The sequence below is a fragment of the Ascochyta rabiei genome, chromosome 2, assembly GCF_004011695.2.
Source record: "Ascochyta rabiei chromosome 2, complete sequence".
Taxonomy (NCBI): domain Eukaryota; kingdom Fungi; phylum Ascomycota; class Dothideomycetes; order Pleosporales; family Didymellaceae; genus Ascochyta; species Ascochyta rabiei.
Genome location: NC_082406.1, coordinates 2,626,474 through 2,646,961, shown reverse-complemented (window position 1 = coordinate 2,646,961; position 20,488 = coordinate 2,626,474). Strand labels below are relative to the sequence as shown.

Here is a 20,488-nt window from a genome sequence, read left to right as displayed (position 1 = left end):
GTACCAAGCCAACAGTCATGGTTTATCACAGAAATTACAGCAGGATACCAATGTCTCCCCGGTATTCCTTGCATGTACTTCCGGAGAGAGTTCATGTTCTCTGGTTTACTCAGCTTGGCAACCTATCGGTTGGCTACGTCTTGCGTTCGTAGCGTGGTATGTTTCAGCTCTCTTCGAACGGCCGTATAGGACTACGAAAGCAGCAGGAACGTGTTCGAAATCGTGATTGACCTTGTATGAACCGTTCGATCGATTGAAGTCTCGCAAGTACCTCGGCCAACCGATTGAGTGACAAGATGTCAAGTTGGTGGAGGAAGGAGCAGGCCGGCGCTGTGGGTCCAACATCCACAAGAAGGAAGCAGCGGGAACGCGCACGTGCTTAGCGCCTCAAACAACACAGCAGCTCACCGACCTGGACGACGACAACAACTCCACCCACTATTGGTGATTTCGCTATCGAATCGTTGCGTCTTTTTGGATGAGACACGATTTGCTTTCCAGCGGGCTCTGACCGCTTTCACGGATCCGAGTAAGACATGCCCTCTAGCGCAAGCTTTTCCAGCCCCGTAGCAGCCTAGCCGAGCACTTGGGCTCCAGAGATCAAGTGAAATGGCTGATGCAGGAGCTGTCAGCTGTCACCTGTAGTTCACTCGAGACAGGGTGGAGGTGATCGAGAGTAGACGATTTGGATGAAACAACGTCCTTTCACACCTCTGTTCTGGCGCATTGTCCCGGATCGACTCTTGGTTCTGTAAAGAGACCCACTGGCGGTCCATGTATACACATCCATGTCACTTGGATCAATTCATGCTTGGTCGAATGCAGCATTCGATGCCAGCTCAACTACACAACCTCCATCCTCAACACTAACGCAAGCAGAATGGATCCATTCCGTTACCGCAAGGCTTATGCGGCGATGCTCCAGGCGACACAGCTTATTGAGCAACGACTCCATCAGAGCGTTGACTTGGAAGTCAGGCAGCCCGAGCAGCATGACGAATCTGTTGCTGCGTTTCAAGACCAGGATCCGGATAGCATGGACTGGACGCCCACTGGGGGTATGACGCCTACCACGGCTGCAGAATGTGGACCACCACCTTCGCTGTCTGAAAAGTTGCGACCGCTTCTGCCTGGTGGTGGTGATGGCGATATTCAAGCCATAGATCGAGGGGACAACGCTGCACTGCTCCAAAAACTAAAGGAGGGCAAACTCATGGACGAGTGTATCGACAAACTCGTGCAAGATTTGCCGGAGGCGCTCAGCTACAATAAATCTGCGGCATTCACTCCTTCCACAATAGAGGTTCCCAAAGACTTTGGGCTGCAGCTGTCGATCTCTATCAATCATCACATGGCACAGATAGCAGATCGGCAAGCGTTGGAAAAATATCGACGACTGCTGGGTCATCGCAAAGATGCAGCAAAACGCAGACCCGTCAAGCTTGGATTCGATCCAGTTGAGTTGATCAGGAAGCAAGCTGTTGCGTTTGCTGAGAACGTCCCCTCTCCAGAATGTACGCTCAAGAATGAAGTCCATTCCATCTTCCGCCCAGAAAACTGGCATGGGTGCCCTGATAATATTTACGAAGTGCTCAGGCCGGGCATGCAGCTTGCGACATTGTTCCTGACCTCTCGAGCCACAGCTCACTACTGGCACACGCTCGTGTTTGGCGAACGAGAAGCGTGCCTGAAGACCTCAGAAGCGTACGGCCAGCCATGCCATCGTATCCGTGAAGACGTGCCTTGGTCCGAGGAGCGACATGCGGCTTTCAACAATTTCTTGAGCAATCAGCTGGATACTGTGTACTTCTGCTTCCACAACAACCCTCTGCCACCAGAAACCGTGTACGCATCGATGGGCCTGGTGCGAGACTACAAGAACGGCTTGCTACGCAAGATGAACGACAAGTGCCATACGAGTCGCATCTGCTTGCACTCGGACTTCTACACTACCGCGAAGAAGCTGAGTCTTCTGCGGTATCGAGAGCCGGCCATGGTCCTGCGGTTCAACCTGTTCCTCGCCATCTGCCTCAGTCACGAGATTGCACACTTCTGCGAAGTGTCAGGCCCCCATCACGACCATCCGTTGCTGTCGGAGCCCGAGGTCTTCTGGGGCGACAACATGTGGACAGAGAGTGGCATTGCCTTTGAAACCAAGGTCTTTGGCGGACGCATACATCCTCTGTCTAGCCGCATTGACTGCAGCCTGGGCTTGGCATGTCTCGACTACCCGCTCAAGGAGCTCTACGACAAGGACGAAAACGTTCTCTACGCTCTGCCCATGGACTACATCCTCAAGCTGCAGCAGGACGAGACCTGGCAGCAGGACTTTAGCAAAACGGGCGCTGAGATTTTCTTTGTCCCGCGAAACGGCAGCCGGTCTGTCGAGATCAACGGCGCAAACCTGATGATGTGGGAGGATGAGAACCAAGCCGACATATCCGATCACATTGACGGCAAGGAGACGGAGTGGAAGCGCATGGACGACGGTTCCATCGCCAAGAACCCAAACTCGAACAATCGCAAGCCACAACGGCCGCCTGCCGTACAACGGTGGAGTCCGTATGGTCACAAAAGGAAGAATACGGCTGAGAGGGTGTCGTGTGTATCGACAGAAGTAGTCGATGGTGTGGAAGATGCTGTGCCGGGAGCAGCCGAGTCAGATGTTGATGCAGGGGGAGACGGTAGTGTTGAGGAAGCAAGCGTGGTCCCAGATCAAGACATGGCGTGAGAGGGAAGTGTTTGCAGGGTTGACAGAAGCTAGGAAGTGTGACGGATCGGTTGCATGTGCATCTAGCATTGGGGGTTTGGATAGGATGGCAGTGTTGGTGGATACTAGCATAGCGGGCATTCTGGGAACATTAGCCATCCTATTCCTTGGTCTGACAAGGTTGAGTGGTGGAGGTGTGATGGAAGGGAGTGTTGGCTGTGCAATCGCTAGCGCGGGCGTTGCGCACAGTAACTCTTGGCATTTCCGGAGACTCACAATTCTCTCGCACCGCCAACAACGTGCAACGCCTGCAGCCCCGCCCCTCCCACGTCCCGGTCTCAGCCACCCACAACAGCAACAAGATGGCGGAATTCACACAAGCAGCGACCTTCAAGGCGGTCCAGATCGACGCCCTCGTACGTGCCACGTCTGCCACGACGGAATGCCCGCCCGGCGCCCCGCTATTGTTCCTTTTCGCGATGAGACGGAGACGGAGACGTCGAGGCGGCACAGGCGCATGAACGGACAGGAGACTGACTGTGCAACGCAGGTGGCCATCAAGCTCGCTACGGCCAGCGGAAAGTCGTTCCCCAGCGTGGCGACGGGCAGCCTGGTGGGCATGGAGAAGAACGGGGTGCTCGAAATCACAAACTCGTTCCCCTTCCCCGAGGCCGCCGCGGCTGCCAACGACGGCCAGAGCGACTCGTCGAGCAACACGGCGGCGTCGGCCCCGCGCGCCAAGCAGAACATTGCGTACAGCAACGAGATGATCAAGTTCCTGCGCGAAGTCAACGTCGACGCCAACAACGTGGGCTGGTACACGAGCACGAGCATGGGCAACTTTGTCAACCTGCAGACGATCGAGAACCAGTACCTGTACCAGAACGCGCCCAACGAGAAGACGGTCGCGCTCGTCTACGACGTCAGCCGGAGCTCCGAGGGCGCCATGAACCTGCGCGCGTACAGGCTGTCGCCTTCCTTTGTGACGGCGTACAAGGAGAGCAAGTTCACAACGGAGAGGTATGCACGAGCTTGCACACCGAGTCGATCTGCCTAGATCCCTGCTAACCGCCACAGCCTCCAGAAGAGCGGCCTCCGCTACTCGGACATACTCGTCGAGCTGCCCGTCACCATCCGCAACTCGCACCTGCTCACGTCGCTGCTGCACCAGCTGCCGTCGCAGGCGCCCAGGGAGGAGCTCGCCTTCCCGCCCAACCTGTCTGCGCTGCTGCAGGACCAGAACACGCCGCAGCCGCCGCTGTACCCCAACTACGACTCGCTCGACCTGTCCATCGACCCGTTCCTGGAGAAGACGTGCGACTTGCTCCTGGAGAGCATCGAGAACCACCACACGGAGCTCAACAACTACCAGTACTACCAGCGGTCGCTCGCGCGTGAGCAGACCAAGATCACGGCGTGGCAGACGAAGCGCAAGGCGGAGAACGCAGCGCGGTCGGCGTCGAAGCAGCCGTTGCTGCCCGAGGACGAGTGGCAGCGGCTGTTCAAGCTGCCGCAGGAGCCGAGCAGGCTGGAGACGCTGCTCAACTCGAGGCAGGTGGAGCAGTACGCGAGGCAGGTGGACGGCTTCACGGCGGGCGTGACGTCCAAGATGTTTGCGGTCAAGTCGAACCTGCTGCCGGGGGATGCTTGAGGGGAAGGTCGAGGGAGCGTGGCAGGGTCTATGTTTCAATGATAATGCTTCTCTTGGTCAGGGCATGGCACGGCGTTCGGTACAGTCAAGCAGCCCCGGTGGGACGAGGCTGCGGAAATGTCTTTGTTCGGTGGTGGTGGTGGTGGTGGTGCTGCTGCTGCGTGGAGAGCTAAAACGAGGGTCTCGTTAGTGACGACGGCGGGCGACGGATGGAGAAAGCGTGGCCACTGGGAGCGTGGTGCGGAATGAAATCAGACAAAGAAGAAGCCGTTAGCCATATGCGTCGTGCTGGTGCAGCAAGCCCCCCTCCCGCCGCCGTACTCATGCGCACCTTGTCCCTTGCTGCGCCTGTGCCTGTGCCTGATCCGCATGTCCCGTATTTCTGGATCAGATCCACTCGCTGCCTCGAAGCCGTGGTTCTTCAGCTAGCGGCATGCAGCCTTCGCAGGAGCAGGACCAGGACCAGGACCAGGACCAGGACCAGGACCAGCTGCAGCTGCACCACTCACACCATGCGACGGTGCAGCCGCGGAGCCTCACCAGCGTCAGCGACCTGCAGCAGGCGCCCGATGGCACGCTGTACCATGCGCAAGCGCTGCCTTTGCACCCGCAGGACCTGCAGAGCCTCCACGCCAACAGCGCCGCCTTGTACCAACAGCAGCAGCGGCGGCGGCGGGAGCAGCAGCAGCAGCAGCAGCAGCAGCAGCAGCAGCAACAATACACGTTAAGCGGACCCCCGCAGCAGCTGCAGCGAGGGCTGCTGCAGACACCGCTGGCACCCCACGCCCATGGGCTGCACTATGAACACCACGGCCTGCCGCCACAGGCATTCCCCCCCCACACCTACGAGCAGCTGCAGCACATCCAGCACGTCCACCACGCTCAACAATCCCACTCTCACCCTCACTCTTGCCCTGGCTCTCGCCCTGGCTCTCACCCTCACCCTCACCCTCATGCGCTCGCATCAAGCCCGCCCTATGCGCTGACGGCTGCCCCGCTGCCGGGCCCCGCGCACCACGCCCACGCCCACGCCCACGCCCACGCCCACGCCCATGCGCCTGTCCACGCGCCCATCCACGCGCCCGTCCACACGCCCATCCACGCGCCTATCCACACCACCCCGCGCATTGCCCAGCGACCGCCACAGCGACCGCCACAGCTACAGCCACAGCCCGTCCAGCAATCACCCCAGCAGCACAGCTCGCCGCTGCCGAGCGCCCTCAGCGATGACAACACCCCGCTCGCCAACCACGGCCAGTTCAAAGGCCTCAAGCTCGTCCCCAACCCCCCGTATCTGGACGAATGGCGCCAGCGCCTGTTCGACGTCGACGACACAATCACCCTGACCGAGCACCAGTTCCAGACCTACTTCCCCCACATCGACAACATCTACTCGCACCGCTCCACCCAGCGCCACAAGCGGAAGAGCTTCGTCTCCCACTACTGGGACTGCCGTCTGAAGGGCCGCCCGCCAGGCACCAAAAAGTCCACAGACCCAGACAAGAAGAAACGGAGAAGAGTCGCCCGCGAGCGAGACTTGTGCGATGTCAAGATCAAAATCACAGAGTTCTTCAACCAGAAGGAGTACGAGGAGCACATGGGCCATCCACCGCCCGTGCTCGAGGGAGACGATCCCATGGCTATGAGCGCGCACCAGCCCGGGCCAGCAGGCGCAGCCCCAGATCAGTCCATGTTCTTCCGCCAACCGCAGATGCTAGCCCAACAGCCCATGTCGCCGTGGGACTTGTCGTGCAACCTTGTGCAGCCGGGCATGAGCATGTTTGCGCCTGCACCGCCGCCGCTGCCTGGGCCCCCGCCGCAGAAATTCTACACCTTCCAGCGGGTCAACGGCAATGGAGGGAACGGGAAGGGTGATGGCGTTGCAGGTCCACACAAACACACGCTTGAGGAGAGTGATCGCCTGAAAAAGAACATTGTGATGCGGACGCTGGCCAAGAACGAGAAGGAGGTGAGGAGAGTGCAGGTACGTTTGTTTGATCGTTCATACGCTTCTTCGTTGCTCGTGGTGCTGGGCTCGCCAATGACATCATCTGGATGCGTCTGCAACTCCACCTCGTATATCAGCCACCGTGCACCTCCACCATCCTTCATGTATTCACCCAATTTGTTACGCACACGGTCTTCCCCTACGTCCTTTGTCTTTGCGCTTTGCCCTGCATTCCCCATCTCCATCATCATCATTATCCGTCTGCTTTGCATCATCGTCGTTCGTTGAATTCGCAATGACCGACACCAACCAGGGTGGGGACTCTTCCAAGAAGACATACCACAAGAAAGCCACGGGCAACGCCTTGATCACAGTCAGGAACCACGCCAAAGAAGACGACCTGAAGCTGTACGGGAGCTGCTTTTGGTGCGTACTGCCTACACATCCCCGGCCATCGGAAATGCTAACATGTTCAGCCCCTTCGTCCAGCGCGTCTGGATCTCTCTTGAGCATAAATCCATCCCCTACCAGTACATTGAAGTGGACCCGTACAAAAAACCGCAGTCCCTGCTAGATGTCAACCCGCGCGGCCTCGTCCCCGCCATCCGTCACGGCCCAACATGGAGCACCCACGAGTCGACCGTCATCATGGAGTACTTCGAAGACCTGAACGCCGGCGCGCACCTGCTGCCTCCAGACCCGCAGACCCGGGCAACCAGCCGCCTGTGGGCCGATCACGTCAACCGACACGTGATCCCCATGTTCTACAAGCTGCTGCAAGCCCAAGACCAAAACGATCAGGTCGAGCACGCAAAGGAGCTACGCGACCAGATCAACAAGCTCGTTGCAGCCGCCGACAAAACAGGTCCTTTCTTCCTGGGCCCGCGCCTCTCCTTCGTCGACGTGCAAATCGCGCCCTGGGTGCTCCGCCTGCGCCGCGTCCTCGGCCCGTACCGCGGGTGGCCCGAGCCCGACGACGGCAGCCGCTGGAAGCAGTGGGTCGATGCCATCGACAGCGAGCCGAGCGTCGTGGCCACGACCAGCACCGACGACCTGTATCTCGACAGCTACGAGCGGTATGCGGAGAATCGGCCGGGCACGAGCCAGCTGGCCGACGCGGTGAATTCGGGGAAAGGACTGCCGTGAGAGCAGGCTAATGGTTAATGCGTAATGTTGCAATGTGATGATGTACTACAAGCATCATCTTGTGTTTCTGCATCTGCATACTCGTCTCTCCCATCGTCGACATCCCTCTCTCTCTCTCTCTCAAAACATCCTCCACCCCCACAATCCAACAGCCAGCACAACCACTACCACTACCATCCTCATTCGCCACGCTAACATGACGCACCGCCTACGAGTCTACACAGCTAGTTTAGCTGTATCTAGACCCAACCCAAGCTTCTCCAGGAATGGCAAGTGACTCGTTCTGGGCGTAATCATTCATCTTCTAGCATCTCACATCCACATACTTCTTCGACAGAAGCCTCGCATCTCGTTGTCGTGTAGTGCGTTGCATTGCATTGCATGCTACGGCGCCGCGAAAGCCACCGTGCATCTCTCTCCGTGTTCAGCACAGGGAGATCTAAGCGTGCCAGAACAAGCGTGCAACGACGTCGTCTGTCACGCCGTCGTGCGCGGTGAGAGCGGCGGTCCTTGCGCCGTGGACGCGCGGGGCGAGGGGAGGAGGAGGGGAGGTCGCCGCGCCGGCTGTTGCTGGTGGCGGTGCGGAAGAGTGATGCGTTGGCGTTGGCGTTGGCGTTGGCGTTGGCGTTGGCGTTGGCGTGGTGGTCTTCTCCTCTTTCATCCCCTCCCACACGTATCTTCATCCTGTGGGAAACACTCGGCGCCATTACGGCATAGCGACGCGTCCGTGGGTCGGGGAAGAGGATATACTCGGTATGGGCGGTGAGCGCGAAGGGTGGATCGTCTGGGATGTGGGGTTGCGGCTTACGGTCTTTACGCGGTAGTCTGTTGGTAGGGGTGCGAGATCTGCTAGCACTTGTGCAATAGCCAGGGTGTTTACGTTGCGAGTAGAGGATGAGAGAGAGAGAGGGAGGTGAAATCGTGCGATTCGATTCGATTCGATTCGATTCGATATATCAACTGTGTGAACAAACCAGGCTGGCTATGCTAAAACGCCGTCCAAAGGGCAAGTGAAAACTACAGCACCACAACATCATACGCGCACTACAAGCTCGCTCGCTCGCCGCCCAGCTTCTTCCCCGTCACTGCGCCAAAGTACTTGTTCAGCGCGTCTGCCGTCCCGCTGCCCTCCTCCAGCTTGACCACAACGCCGACATACCCATCGGGCCGGACGACGACAATACCACCCTTGTCCTCGCTGAGCCCCATCTTGGCGTGCGCCGCGGCTTTGGCGTCGGGCACGCGCACGTCCCACACGTCGTCGGCGTAGACGTGGTCGGCGTAGCGGGCGAGGATCTTGGGGAGCTGCTGGTCAATGTGGATCTTGGCGCGGGGCGCGTTGAGGATGATGGCGAGCGAGAGGAAGGACGTGTGCGGGTTGTGCTGCTCGTGGTAGCGGTCGGCTGTGTCGACGTCCTTGTAGAGGAAGTTGGAGAAGAAGGAGGAGGGGGCTGACATGTGGGATGCGAGGTCATTGAGCGCGGTCGCGGTCTGGCTGAGGGCGCCGCCGAAGACGAAGACGCGGTAGGAGCCGTTGAGGGGGATTTCCTGCTCGAGATGCACCACGTTGGCGTCTACGACGCGCGTTACCGTTGCCGGGATGAGGATGCGTCCGGTTCGGAGTGTGGTACCCTTTTCGTATTGCAGGATCAGAGGGTGCTGTGCGGGATGCTCGGGGCCCCAGTTGATCGCGTTGGGATTGTACGCTACGCCGTATCCTGAGGTGAACTCGCAGCTAGCCTTGAATGTCTTGATGAACTCATTCTCAGAAGCGTCGCTGGAGGACGCGCCGGCGACCTCACCAGCGGAGGGGATGCGTGCGGAGAAGAGCTTTGCGTACCGCGCGTCGAAGTCGAGCAGGGTTTCGGCAATGAGCTGGCGTTCAGACTCGTAGGTGGAGAGGGTGGAGCGTGGCGCCCATCCAGACTCAACGTGGTGGATCTTCCAGGCGAGGTTCACTGCGTCCAGGAACGCGGTGTTCATGCCTTGGCCGGCCTTGGGGGAATGTGTGTGGCAGGCATCACCACCCATGAAGACACGCTCGTCCAGCGTGTACTTCTCGGCGATACCCTGACCGATAGGGTAGACAGAGAACCACTCAAGACGGTCCCAAGTGATCTCGTAGGGCTTCAAGATAGCCTTTGCCTTCTCCTGTACCTCTTCTGCTGTGGCTTGTTTGCGGGGATCCCAGTCCTTGTCTGTGGAGCTGGCAATCTGGATGTAGAGACGGACCATATTGTCCTCGCGAGGAATGATCATGATGGATCCAGCGTCTGAGTGAATTGTGCATTTCATCTGAAGTCTGTTAGTCGCATTCACAATCACAATCGGAACTTGACGCACCTTGATATCGGGGAAGTTCGTCCTGACAACGCCGTCCATGACACCCCATACGTGCGCAATGGGATCCTTGTACCGGATCTTTACGCCGAGCTGGTCCCTCACAAAACTCCTCGCGCCCTCTCCACTGAAGAGATACTTGGCCCGTACAGTCTCGGACAATGTGCCATCAACGTGCGAAAGCTTGACCTCGACCGGGTATGTAGGATCCTTCCCGTCGTTCTCGAAGCCGGTAATCGTCCAGGGCCGCTGAACCGTGTTTCCATTCTTCTCGATATCCTGGATGAAGACCCTCTCGATCAGACCCTGATGCAGCAGCGTCGTGAACGGGTATCTCGCGTCGATGAACTTGGGGCAACTAGCCCATGTGCCGGTCTGAACGATGCCGCCCTTGGAGCTCGGGTCCCAGAAAGCGACTTCGTAGACCTTGGCCGGCTCGTGCTCCATGATCTTGCGCTTCAGGCCCATGTTGCGCAGGAGATCCAACGACCGCGGCTGGATGCCGTCTGCGCGCCCAGTGGCCGTGGGCTCGGGCCGGTTGTCGATGTGCTTGATCTTGTACCCCCATCTCGACAGACACGTGGAGAGACATAGACCGACCGGTCCGGCGCCGACGATGACGATGTCGTAGTTTTCGACCGCCATCTTGCAAGTATCGTGTCTACGTGAGGAAGGAAGGGAATGTACGAGGCAATCAGGAAAAAAAACTCGCAGATATCAATTGGTGGTATATACAATGCTGATCAGTGAGGGAGCAGCAGCGGCATCGACAGCTTTAAGAAATGCCCAGCAAGGACGCCGCTAGTGTCAGAGAGCACCATGGCAAGGAACACGGGACTGGAATCTGGCCGGCAATAAAATCGGTTGTAGGGGATCGCGAGGCTGGACGTGGTGGGCGCGCCGACTAGGCGTGCCGTCATGTTGCGGGGAGTCGGGCGGAATTGCTTCACGGCACTTTGCTGCCAAGAGAACGATGCCGCTACCTGCTTTACGCTTAGCCGCAGCCAGATCAGGCTTGGCGCGTGTGTATGGAAGCCACAAGTCGCTTGTATCGCTAAGTCAGCCAACGCTCATGCTGCGCAGGCCAGCCGGTTGTCATGCCGCGTGGAGTTAGCTCGCTTTTGAGCCTCGTCGAGCCCCCCACATTCCGGCGTTGCATCTCCCGTAAACGCTTTCCAGAGACGAGGAGGATTGGAAGAACCTCGTACGACTGTAAAAAAGAAGGTTCGAGGAGATACCGCACAGGGACGCCGACAGGAACACGGCGCAGCGCATCAATGTCTTTCCACAACCCGGCCCCGTCAACACCAGGCAAACCAAGAAAACCCTCGTACGAGATAAAGATAACGATCAACCAACACCGAGTGCACTCTGCGTTCTGACAATCGAGGTAATGCGTCCTCACAAGTCACAACCACGTCAAGGAAGCCCATGCAATACCTTCAGCGATCCACAACTCCACGAATAAAAGAAAAAAGACGCACGAGTGACCCAGGCAAACACAAGGTCATTCTTAGCATGGGGGCGGCGAAAGATGAAAACGAAAAAAAAGGATGGTCACTACGAGGGTCGAACTCGCGACCTTGGCGTATCAAGGATGAAAGCTATTAGCACCACGCTCTAACCAACTGAGCTAAGCGACCTGAATTTCTCATGTTCGATGGTTTCCTTTGACGTTGAAAAGGATATATCATACGACCAGTGGTGATGTCTGCGTGAGCCTAAGATTGCCTGCCGGCGAGAACACTGCGATTCAAAACTGGTTGATCTATAATGGTCTGCTTTCAATGCTGGGTTGGGGTGGTGGGGTACAGCGGAGATGCAGTGAGTGGTTGGGGTTGCCGGAACTTGTAATACCATCTACACACTACAACTCGTACCACTATAACAATACAGCACTGTACTCCCAGACATGCTCACCAAGTCCCAGCACGTTGACAACCAGTTTTTCAGATGCAATCCCAACGCTCTCTGCCGCGCATCCCGTCCTGGGCCTAAAGTCTACAAGTACTGTACGTTCATGCTAGCTAGCGCTGCGGTGTAACATGACGCCCTCTTCGCGTCCAACACCAGGATGCGCAGCACCCCAAGCACGTCAGCATCCAGAGCGCCCTCTTGATGCGGATTGGAGACACCGGAGCTGTCAGGCCAGGATCCCACGGCTAAGGGTGGAGTGGAGATGGGCCGCGCATATGCGGTGCCCATCTCACTCGCTCATCTGGCCCGTCTCAGACTGCAACGACCAGCCTGCTGGCGGCGTGCTACAGGGACGTTGTCGTTGCTTGGTTGATGGGAGAGGGCCCCCCACTTATGCAAGTGGCGTGGCCGGTCAAATCCAAATGCTCCGGTGTCACGGCCACAGACCACATGTTCGATTTGCGGTTGTGCGACCGCGGCGACGGATCCGATTGGTCGCTCTGGCTGAGCTGTCGGTGCCTGGGGCGTAGGCTCATTAGAGTGGTGTGTCACGGCAGCGGTAATCAGCGGTGAGGCGCTGGCATGTGAACCGAGAGAGTGGATATTCTCCGAGGCAGCCGTTGTGTGGGACGCATCGCTGTTGTGGTGTTGGAGTTGGGTGAATGCCGGTCGTAGTTGTAGTTTTCCGTCTGACTGTACAGGTTGGGTGACATTGCCATTGAAGCTGAGGTACGTAGGACGAATGCTGAACAGTGTCAAGCTGAGAGAGTATTGCACGCTTGAACCCCAACCATGTCCACGCGTCTTTCTGGAGAGATGCCGACAAGACACTTTGTAGGTTGCACTAGAGTGGCGGTGAATCCGACATGTCTGCCAGGACCCGCTGGTTTCGTGTTCATTGCTTCCCACCATGCTGGAACCAGTCAAGCAACTGGGTAACGAAGTCGCGGGAAGAAGTCATCACTTCGACGGTACAGTTTCGAGTCGAACCGAAATGGGTATTTGTTATACGTGCCGACTGCCATGAACCACCAGCTCCCTCGCTATATGCAGGTATTCAGAGATTGCGGTTGGACAAAACGTAGGGATAAGTGTGTATAGTCCACAAAAGGTAGTCAAGAATAGCATAGCGAATGCAAGAGAAAAGAAAGCAGGGGGATATAACGACCGCTCAAGCGGCATGCATGCAATAACGTGAAGACACTGATCCGACGGCTAGTGGTACAGAGACTGCCTGAGAGGCTACCAGGCAATGGCGGGGTTCCATGTTGACAAACTGCCGTACTAAGGACTTCTGGCCACCGTCCATGACAGCATCGCCATGTCACAGATGCGAGCTAAGACTTGCTGCGAGCCAGCACGGCTCTCGTGGCTGATGAAGGACATGGCAACGAGAAGCTTGTTCAGATCGCTGTCTTCGTGCGGGTCCATTGATTGCGGTAGCGCGTTGGGGAAGCCTCCTATGCGCGCTCCGTAGTGGCGAGCAATGGCTATTGAGTAAATGGCGTCTCGTACTTCTTGCACGCGCAGGACTGTGCGCATCGTAGCGAGCGCGTGGTCTGCAGCGCCTGGTGGGGCTCGCTCGTCGCCTGCATAGCGCACGAAATCGCCGAGGTTGAGCCAGAAATCGACCTCGTGCTTCTTCTCTTCGTGGATGTCGGCAGGGTAGACCATGTCACGTAGCGGGTTTGTCTCGACGTTCGAGTTGGTGAGTAGGGCTTCCAGGACGTCGAAGCGCGCGCGGGCTTCTCTTATTGCGGCGTCTTCCGTCTCGGCAGGGTGGGCATCGCCCTCCTCCGCTTTGACGCCGTTGGTTGCGAGTGAGGGGAGCTTGCACGACCCTAGCAGGCGCCAGATGAGCCGGGCCTCTTGACTAAAGACGCTTGACATGTCTGCAGCACCACTCTGGGTCTTGATGGTTTCTGTGAAGAAAGCGGCCTCCTCGTGCAGAGCCTGGTTGGTGAAGATGCGGTGGATGGCATTGTTGTCTTTTGAGAACCACGTCGTCTGCAGCATGTAGTCGAGACCCTGGACGTAGTCGTTGACGAAGATCTGGGAGAACTGCTCGTCGGTTTCAGGGGCTGGCGGCGACGTCCGGGGCGGGACGTCTGGAGGGCTGTGGTTGCAAATGCCAAAGATGTCACTTATGTCGAGGCGTCTGCCCTTGTGTGGCTCCGGTAGAGGCGGCGGGTGCGCGTAGCTCTGCTGTCTCATGGCGGGGTCCATTGGCATGCCGTTGTACTGGGACTGGGCTGGATGCATTCCGGGAGCGGCAGCAGCAGCGAGTGCAGGGTCGATGGCGTTGAAAGCTTGCGGGTCGTGGGTTGCCGTGGTAGCGGCTGCAGCGGGTGCGTAACCGGCGGACGAGGCGGGGGCATACCCTTGAGGAACCTGGCTTTGAAAGTTGGCAGAGGCGGGTGGGGCAGCAGCGGGCACGGGCGGCGTCAAGGAATGTGGTGTTGGTGCAGCGTTGGGGGCAGGCTGTATCTGGGCGGGGCCGGGCTGCTGCTTAAAGATGGGATCGTAGCCCAGACACTCGCGTTTGCTTTTTTGGCAGTTTCTGCAGGTGGGATGCGCCTCGTCGCACTGTGACAGGAAGTGTTAGCGCACGTGCAATTGGACGTGGAGTTGAGACGAGGCAAGGTGAGGTGTGAGGTGTGAGGTGTGAGGTGTAAGGTGGGGTGTAAGGTGAGGTGGGGTGTAAGGTGAGGTGGGGTGTAAGGTGAGGTGAGGTGTAAGGTGAGGTGAGGCGTGAGATGAGGTGAGGTGAGATGAGGTGTGAGGTCAGGTTAGAGATGTGGATTGTTTGGCTCGCTCGCTTCATGGTGGCTCGGTTAGGAGCAGCGACGGCTGTCTGCGAAGCGAAACGTCCAACTCGAGGCTCACGCGTCGCGACGCGTCTGCCCATTGCAGGCCATTGGGGTGCGCACTCACCTTGATTCTTCTTTTGCGACACGTCAGACATCCAGTCTTTGTGCGCCGCTTGATCTCCTTCTTGTGTCGGCCGCCGGACAGGACGCGCTGGTCGGGCTGCGGGGGCAGCTGGTAGCGCATCGCGTTGTACTGCGCGGGGCCCATGTTCATGGGCTGGGCTGGGTGCGCATAGCCCGGCGGGGGGTAGTGCTGCTGCATTGGATGCTGCGGCGGCGGGAGCGGCGAGCCCATGGGTTGCTGTGGTTGCTGGTGCTGGTGCTGGTGCTGCTGTTGCTGCTGTGGTGGTTGCGGCGGCGGCGGTTGCTGGCCGTCTTGCAGGCGTATGGGCGGCAGGTTCAGCGGCGGCAGGGACATGTTGGCGCCGGGGGGTGATGCGCGGTAGGGCTCGCCGGTGGGCTGGCCTGGGGGGGGATACGAGTACGTGGGCTGCATCGAGGTGGGGGACGGGTAGGCGTGCGGCGAGGCATAGGCTCCGGGCTGTTGCTGTTGCTGGTGCTGCTGGTGCTGCTGGTGCTGGTGCTGGTGCGGGTGTTGGTGCTGGTGCGGGTGCGGGTGTTGCTGCGGGCGCGCCTGCTGGGAGTTCAGGTCGGCCATGCTGGCGTGCGAAAAGTGCGAGGCGGCGGGCGGGTTGGGCGGCGGGTCGAGCTGCGAGGAAAAGCCGTGCGACATGGGCTAGCAGTAGCAATGGTCGAAGCCACGCTCGGCGCAGACTCGCGGCGCACGCTGGAGTCGAGTCGGCGCTGGAGGCGGGACGTGGACGCTGGCCGTGGACGTGGACGCAGACACAGACGCAGACGCAGACGCAGACGCAGACGCAGATGCAGACGTGGACGCTGGGGGAGCACGCAGCCGCAGCTCGCTTGAAAGCTTAAGGGTCGGACGCCAGCAAGAGGAAGAGGGACGGCCGCGACTAGGATTGCTGGCGAGGCGAGGCGAGGCGAGGCGTGGGCCCAACCAGATGGGGCAGCTAGCAGATGAGCAGACTAGCAGATGAGCAGACTAGCAGACGAGCAGACTAGCAGACGACCGAGCTAGGACTCTAGGAGAGCCACCACGCGGCCAGGGGTGTGCCTCGGTTGCCGGTTTGCGCTGGTCCTCGCTGCAACGCAAGCTGCAGTCGTGCACTGCGCGGGTAAGATTAGCAGGAGCTCGTGTCGCCGTCGCCCGTCCTATCGCTGCGCGCGCCCTGGCTGTGGCGGACACCCCTGGCGCACGCTCGCAGAACACGACCCACGACGCTTGCAAGACCAACCCAAGCTTCAAGAATGCGCAAATGCGGGCGGCCTGGCGACGAGGCCGACGCGAGGCACGGCAGGCGCCCAGCACTGCCCAGCACCGCACCGCCCACTAGCCGCGTCGAGCAGGTCGTGAACACGGAGCAGGGAGCAGGGAGCAGGGAGCAGAGAGCAGAAAACAAGAAGCGTGCGCAGTGCGCCGCCAGACGTGCATGGCTGACGGACGGACGGCCGGCTGGGGATTTGCGACTTACACAGTACGGATTACAGATTACAGACGACTAGATTTAGCGGGCTCGCCAAATGTCGCTTCAAGGCCCTGCGCTCAAGCGTTCCCGCTGCCACGCTTACTGGCCGCAACGGCACCTCTTCTGTCTTCTGCCGCTCGATGCGTGGACAAGGCAGCGCCGGCGGTGACGGGCGCGCGAGGGCGGGCGCGCGAGAAATGAAGAAAGTGAAGGCGAAAGGGCTTTTGGCCTCGAGCCAGCGCACTGCAGAGGAAAGGAATCGAAAGAAAAGTCAAAGACTCAAAGGGCACGCTAGCCCCCCCTGCCGCCATCACGTGCTTTGCATACCGTCCGTCCATTGTCGACGACGACCACAACCACTGCAAGCCGTGCTTCCGTCCATCAAATCAGCCTGCGACGCGTCGTGCCTCTGCACCCACGCCGAGCCTGCGCGCCTGAGCCGGGCAACGCCCTGGTCCGCCGCATCTGCTTATGCCGTGCCCGTGTTGGCTTGCCAGTGCCGCACATGCAGCGACGCGCCTCGACGTCAATGCGTTCGGCCGGCACAAGCCCGTCTGCGTCACCACCTCCTCTCCAATGGCACGCTGTCTGCCTCCATATAGGGCTGACCACGGCGACACAGACCCTGAGCCATTGCATCCCATCCATCCCCATGTGCACCAACACCTACATCCACCTGCAACATGCCTCATCCACACCTCCATCGATAGGCATAAACACCTCCATCCACCTGCAACGTGCTTCCTCACTCACAGCAGTCTTGCACCGTCATCCTCTCCCCAACCAAGCACCGGCTGAATCACTCCTTCTCGGGCCGACGCCCATACTATCAACGGCCCGCACCACCTCACCTGTCATGCAGCCTACTGATTACATCGCTCGGCACATGCACGCTCATCCCCCAGCCTTTAGCCGCCACAGCCTCACGCTACGACGACAGCAACGCCTTCTACATCCTCTACAGCAGAAACTCCGCTCATCAATCACGCTAGCTCTGTTCTTTGTATTGGCTGCGACACGGCGTGCGACCAAGGGCTCCGACGGATGTATGCCGTTGAAGCCGTTGTCTGGCAGAAGCTGACCATGCCGTCGCACAAACGTCGACCTCCCCATCAGCAAACCATGCAGCAGACCTGAGACACGCACACCTCCATCTCCTCTACCCATCGATACCTGTCTGCGCAATGCTACGCGTGTCTGTGAGAGATCCAACCCCATCCAATTCCTTTTTTCCTCATCGACTCCCTCCACCCTAACATTATTCAGCCGTCTCGACTTGTCGTCCGGCCGTAGCACGAGCAAAGACCCTGAGAGCACGGATGCCGTCGATCCACGTCTGTGGAACACGGCGCACTCGCAGCTGAGCCGACAGTAAGCACCCAACCCGCATTTCCAGCCCAGCCCTCCAAGCAAGCAGAAACACTACCATTCCTAGGCAGACACATGGCTGCACACCCAAACACACACGCCCAAACAAATACCCTACTCTCCCCACAGACTGTCGAGGAGCAAGGCCAGCTCAAGGGTATCCCCAGCAAAAACAAAATTCCATCCCATTAACCGACAGCAAGGAAACTTTCCCGCCCTAGCCAACCGAAACGCTGCACACGCCGCATGCACATGCACATGCACATCATCCTTCCTTCCATGCTTCGTTCAGCCCCATGCCTAGGGAAACCCCCTTGCAATCACGCCACCACCACCACCACCACCTTTTCCTCCCTCACATTGACGCATCTTTCATATCCACATCTCTCTCACACACACTCACACATTCTCTCTTACACTCTCTTTCACATATTTTCTCACATTTCCTTTCACATTCTCTCTTACACTCTCTTTTACATATTCTATCACATACTCTTTTATATACTCTTATAACTTATATTCTCTTATAACTCTTATAACTCTTATAACTCTTATAACTCTTAAAAATAATACTCTCATATACTCTTATATACTCCTAATGCACCGTCCAACACAAACATCACTAAGCCTGCACATCCTTCCTCCTCCTCACCGTGGCCTTGAAATTCGGCTTGGAAAACCACCTCGTCGTCCACGAGTACGCTTCCCCCTGCTCGTTCTCCACGATTTCGAAATCGTACCTGCGCACGATTTGCGGAATCACCTTGCTCATCTCGAGCAGGCTGATGTTCTTGCCGATGCACGTCCGCGGGCCGCCGCCAAAGGCAAAGAAATTGCGGTCCAGCACGCTGCGCTCCTCTTGGTTGTCCGTGAGCCAGCGCTCCGGGCGGAAGACGTGTGCGTCCGCGCCGAAGATGGACTTGTTGTTGTGCACCACCCACGCGTTGACGCCTACCTCGGTGCCCGGCGGGAAGAACTTGCCTGCGACTTGCAGGCCTTGGGGGCCAACGATGCGCACCAAGGGCGCGCCGACGGCTGGGTGGACGCGCAGCGCTTCCATTATGACGGCTTGCAGGTACGGCAGCTTCTGCGCTTCCTGGAACGTCGCTGGGTCGGAGAGGGCGCCCAACCTGGTGGCCTCGTCGACTTCGTGGCGGAGCGCGGCGAGAGTGTCGGGGTGCTGCGTGAGCATGGCAATGACGGCAGTCAAGGAGATTGCGGTCGTGTCTGAGCCGGCTGTGATGTTCTGCTGGGTGGCCTGTCGCGTGTGGTAGCGTGTTGCCTTGCCTTCCTGCTCCAAGGGCAGCATCTTGTCGAGAAAGTCGCTGCGGTCTTGGGGCGATTTCGTGCGTCCCGAGACGCGGTTGTCCACGTGGTAGGCGATGAAGTCTGTGACATTTTCGAAGCTGTTTGGCAGTCTAAGCGTGTTCAGGGCCCAGAAGATGAACGCGTGCCACTCGGGTATTAGGCCTATGATGGACCCGTACGTCACGCTGTCATCGATAGCCTTGATGATCCCAGAGCTGTCGCCGTCGTTCTCCATAAGCCCGAATCGCGATCCGACCGTAATCTCGCCAATGACGTCAAAAGCATAGTACTGCATCATCTGCCGGACATCCAGCGGCTTCCCTTCTTGAGCATACTCCTCGAATCTCTTCAGCAAGATGGCGTTGCACGTGTCCACAAACGGCTCGTACGAGAGCAGTGTGGTCTGCGAATACAACTGCGCAAACGGACGTCTGGCTTTGGCATGGGCAGAGATGCTCGGCTCAGAGAACAAGTTGTACTCGTCAGCCCGGCCAAACGGATGGTAGTATCGCGACTTGTCAAGAGCAGCGTTGTGTCCGAGGATGATCTTGGCGGCTTCAGCATCATTGATGCTGTATCGGTTTGGTGCGAGGCGCACAATTGGACCTTTTAGTTGTCAGCGGGACTTGCTCGCACCGGGGTGTCGAATCACGGTAGGAATCCGGTGTCGCCGCCTTACCGTATTTTTCATGCAGCGCGATGTTGAAGGTCGGGTTGTCCTGAGTTTGCACCGCTCGAAGCTCCCAGAGTCGGGTAAACCGGGCGAGGAAAGGACCAGGCACGTCTCGAAGAGGCGAGGTCAGGGTCTGATAGACGTATTTGGCGACACCGAGTACAAGCAGAGCAACGACGGCGTAAAGGTAATATCGCCCGTGCGAACCTTCGTCGGCTGGTTGTAAGAGGTGTAGGGAAGGTGCCATGGCGTATCGTGCTCTTGTGACAACATCGAACCGAGTTGCGACTGGCTTTATACATGTTGGGAGTAAATTAAACAATCGGTGGTCTTGAATCGCGACCACCGACTGTACAGGGCGGAGAGTACGTAGGCCGACTCACGTCATAATGTATATCGACCACATGACTGCTGTCTCTCGCGAGTTTAGAGCGACTCGGCTCGAAGCATCCCCGTCTTGGCGCTCTGTCGATCATATGGACGGGCTAAGGGAGTTCCCGAAATGTGGGGAAGACCCGGTATCAGAAGCATTCCGATAGGCGAGAAGTTGCGACCCCTCTTTCACCACGGAGCCCTCGGGGTCCCTGAGGCCTTACAACCCTCGGTTTGGGAAGGTCTGTCGACATACTGTGGTTGCCGGCGAAAGTGCTGTACTATGGTATCCGGCAAAAGTAGTGTACATTGGTCAGTGCTGACACAGACTGGACAGGGGTAAGTCATCTCTGTCTATCTGGTAATTTATGAGAGAAGAGCCAATCACATCACTTGCTTGGGTCTTACATAATTGCCGTGATGTCTGTGCGTCAACGTTTTAGATACAGCCACCGCTCTGACCAATGTTCGGGCCCCACGTTGGACTGCTCTTGTCTACACTCTCGGAATACGGGTCGTCGCATATCCTTGCGTCTCCATTCGACCTCGACACCGGCGCTTCATGTGAGCTTCGCCAGCGGCTTGCAGATGCGCAATCGCTCTAAGATACCGTTTGGCAAGGGGATCGTAGCTTTGGA

At 58.3% G+C, this 20,488-nt stretch overlaps 6 protein-coding genes across 6 annotated transcripts, besides 24 other annotated features; 3 read left to right on the top strand and 3 right to left on the bottom strand.

Moving 5' to 3' along the window:
* Positions 1-880: 880 nt before the first annotated feature.
* On the top strand, positions 881-2,731 carry EKO05_0001755 (uncharacterized protein; the record flags this gene model as incomplete). Its single annotated transcript, XM_038945053.1, has 1 exon — positions 881-2,731. The coding sequence occupies one exon, from the start codon at positions 881-883 to the stop codon at positions 2,729-2,731; it is 1,851 nt and encodes a 616-aa protein (XP_038802506.1).
* Positions 2,732-3,072: 341 nt separating this feature from the next.
* EKO05_0001754 (uncharacterized protein) lies at positions 3,073-4,361 on the top strand (the record flags this gene model as incomplete). The annotated part of the gene is made up of 3 exons (XM_038937210.1): positions 3,073-3,126; positions 3,261-3,730; positions 3,788-4,361. The coding sequence occupies 3 exons, from the start codon at positions 3,073-3,075 to the stop codon at positions 4,359-4,361; spliced, it is 1,098 nt and encodes a 365-aa protein (XP_038802505.1).
* Positions 3,192-3,247: a tandem repeat.
* A 129-nt stretch (positions 4,362-4,490) lies between the features above and the next one.
* Positions 4,491-4,526: a tandem repeat.
* Positions 4,527-4,694: 168 nt separating this feature from the next.
* Positions 4,695-4,724: a tandem repeat.
* A 70-nt stretch (positions 4,725-4,794) lies between these two features.
* On the top strand, positions 4,795-7,455 carry EKO05_0001753 (Glutathione transferase; the record flags this gene model as incomplete). Its single annotated transcript, XM_038937502.1, has 3 exons — positions 4,795-6,345; positions 6,623-6,735; positions 6,786-7,455. 3 exons carry the CDS (start codon positions 4,795-4,797, stop codon positions 7,453-7,455), a joined length of 2,334 nt encoding a protein of 777 aa, XP_038802504.1.
* Positions 4,807-4,851: a tandem repeat.
* Positions 5,039-5,075: a tandem repeat.
* Positions 5,376-5,414: a tandem repeat.
* Positions 5,448-5,562: a tandem repeat.
* A 102-nt stretch (positions 7,456-7,557) lies between the features above and the next one.
* Positions 7,558-7,577: a tandem repeat.
* Positions 7,578-8,049: 472 nt separating this feature from the next.
* Positions 8,050-8,095: a tandem repeat.
* A 284-nt stretch (positions 8,096-8,379) lies between these two features.
* Positions 8,380-8,408: a tandem repeat.
* A 91-nt stretch (positions 8,409-8,499) lies between these two features.
* Positions 8,500-10,440, bottom strand: EKO05_0001752 (uncharacterized protein; the record flags this gene model as incomplete). Its single annotated transcript, XM_038937214.1, has 2 exons — positions 8,500-9,750; positions 9,799-10,440. 2 exons carry the CDS (start codon positions 10,438-10,440, stop codon positions 8,500-8,502), a joined length of 1,893 nt encoding a protein of 630 aa, XP_038802503.1.
* Positions 10,441-12,996: 2,556 nt separating this feature from the next.
* Positions 12,997-15,315, bottom strand: EKO05_0001751 (uncharacterized protein; the record flags this gene model as incomplete). Its single annotated transcript, XM_038937509.1, has 2 exons — positions 12,997-14,298; positions 14,647-15,315. 2 exons carry the CDS (start codon positions 15,313-15,315, stop codon positions 12,997-12,999), a joined length of 1,971 nt encoding a protein of 656 aa, XP_038802502.1.
* Positions 14,338-14,505: a tandem repeat.
* Positions 14,887-14,932: a tandem repeat.
* Positions 14,933-14,947: a tandem repeat.
* Positions 15,123-15,223: a tandem repeat.
* Positions 15,316-15,366: 51 nt separating the features above from the next.
* Positions 15,367-15,421: a tandem repeat.
* Positions 15,422-15,473: a tandem repeat.
* A 94-nt stretch (positions 15,474-15,567) lies between these two features.
* Positions 15,568-15,594: a tandem repeat.
* A 15-nt stretch (positions 15,595-15,609) lies between these two features.
* Positions 15,610-15,670: a tandem repeat.
* Positions 15,671-16,021: 351 nt separating this feature from the next.
* Positions 16,022-16,056: a tandem repeat.
* Positions 16,057-16,131: 75 nt separating this feature from the next.
* Positions 16,132-16,169: a tandem repeat.
* A 596-nt stretch (positions 16,170-16,765) lies between these two features.
* Positions 16,766-16,834: a tandem repeat.
* Positions 16,835-17,731: 897 nt separating this feature from the next.
* Positions 17,732-17,763: a tandem repeat.
* A 59-nt stretch (positions 17,764-17,822) lies between these two features.
* Positions 17,823-17,842: a tandem repeat.
* Positions 17,843-17,994: 152 nt separating this feature from the next.
* Positions 17,995-18,060: a tandem repeat.
* Positions 18,061-18,119: 59 nt separating this feature from the next.
* EKO05_0001750 (uncharacterized protein) lies at positions 18,120-19,725 on the bottom strand (the record flags this gene model as incomplete). Its single annotated transcript, XM_038937552.1, has 2 exons — positions 18,120-19,411; positions 19,485-19,725. The coding sequence occupies 2 exons, from the start codon at positions 19,723-19,725 to the stop codon at positions 18,120-18,122; spliced, it is 1,533 nt and encodes a 510-aa protein (XP_038802501.1).
* Positions 19,726-20,488: the final 763 nt, after the last annotated feature.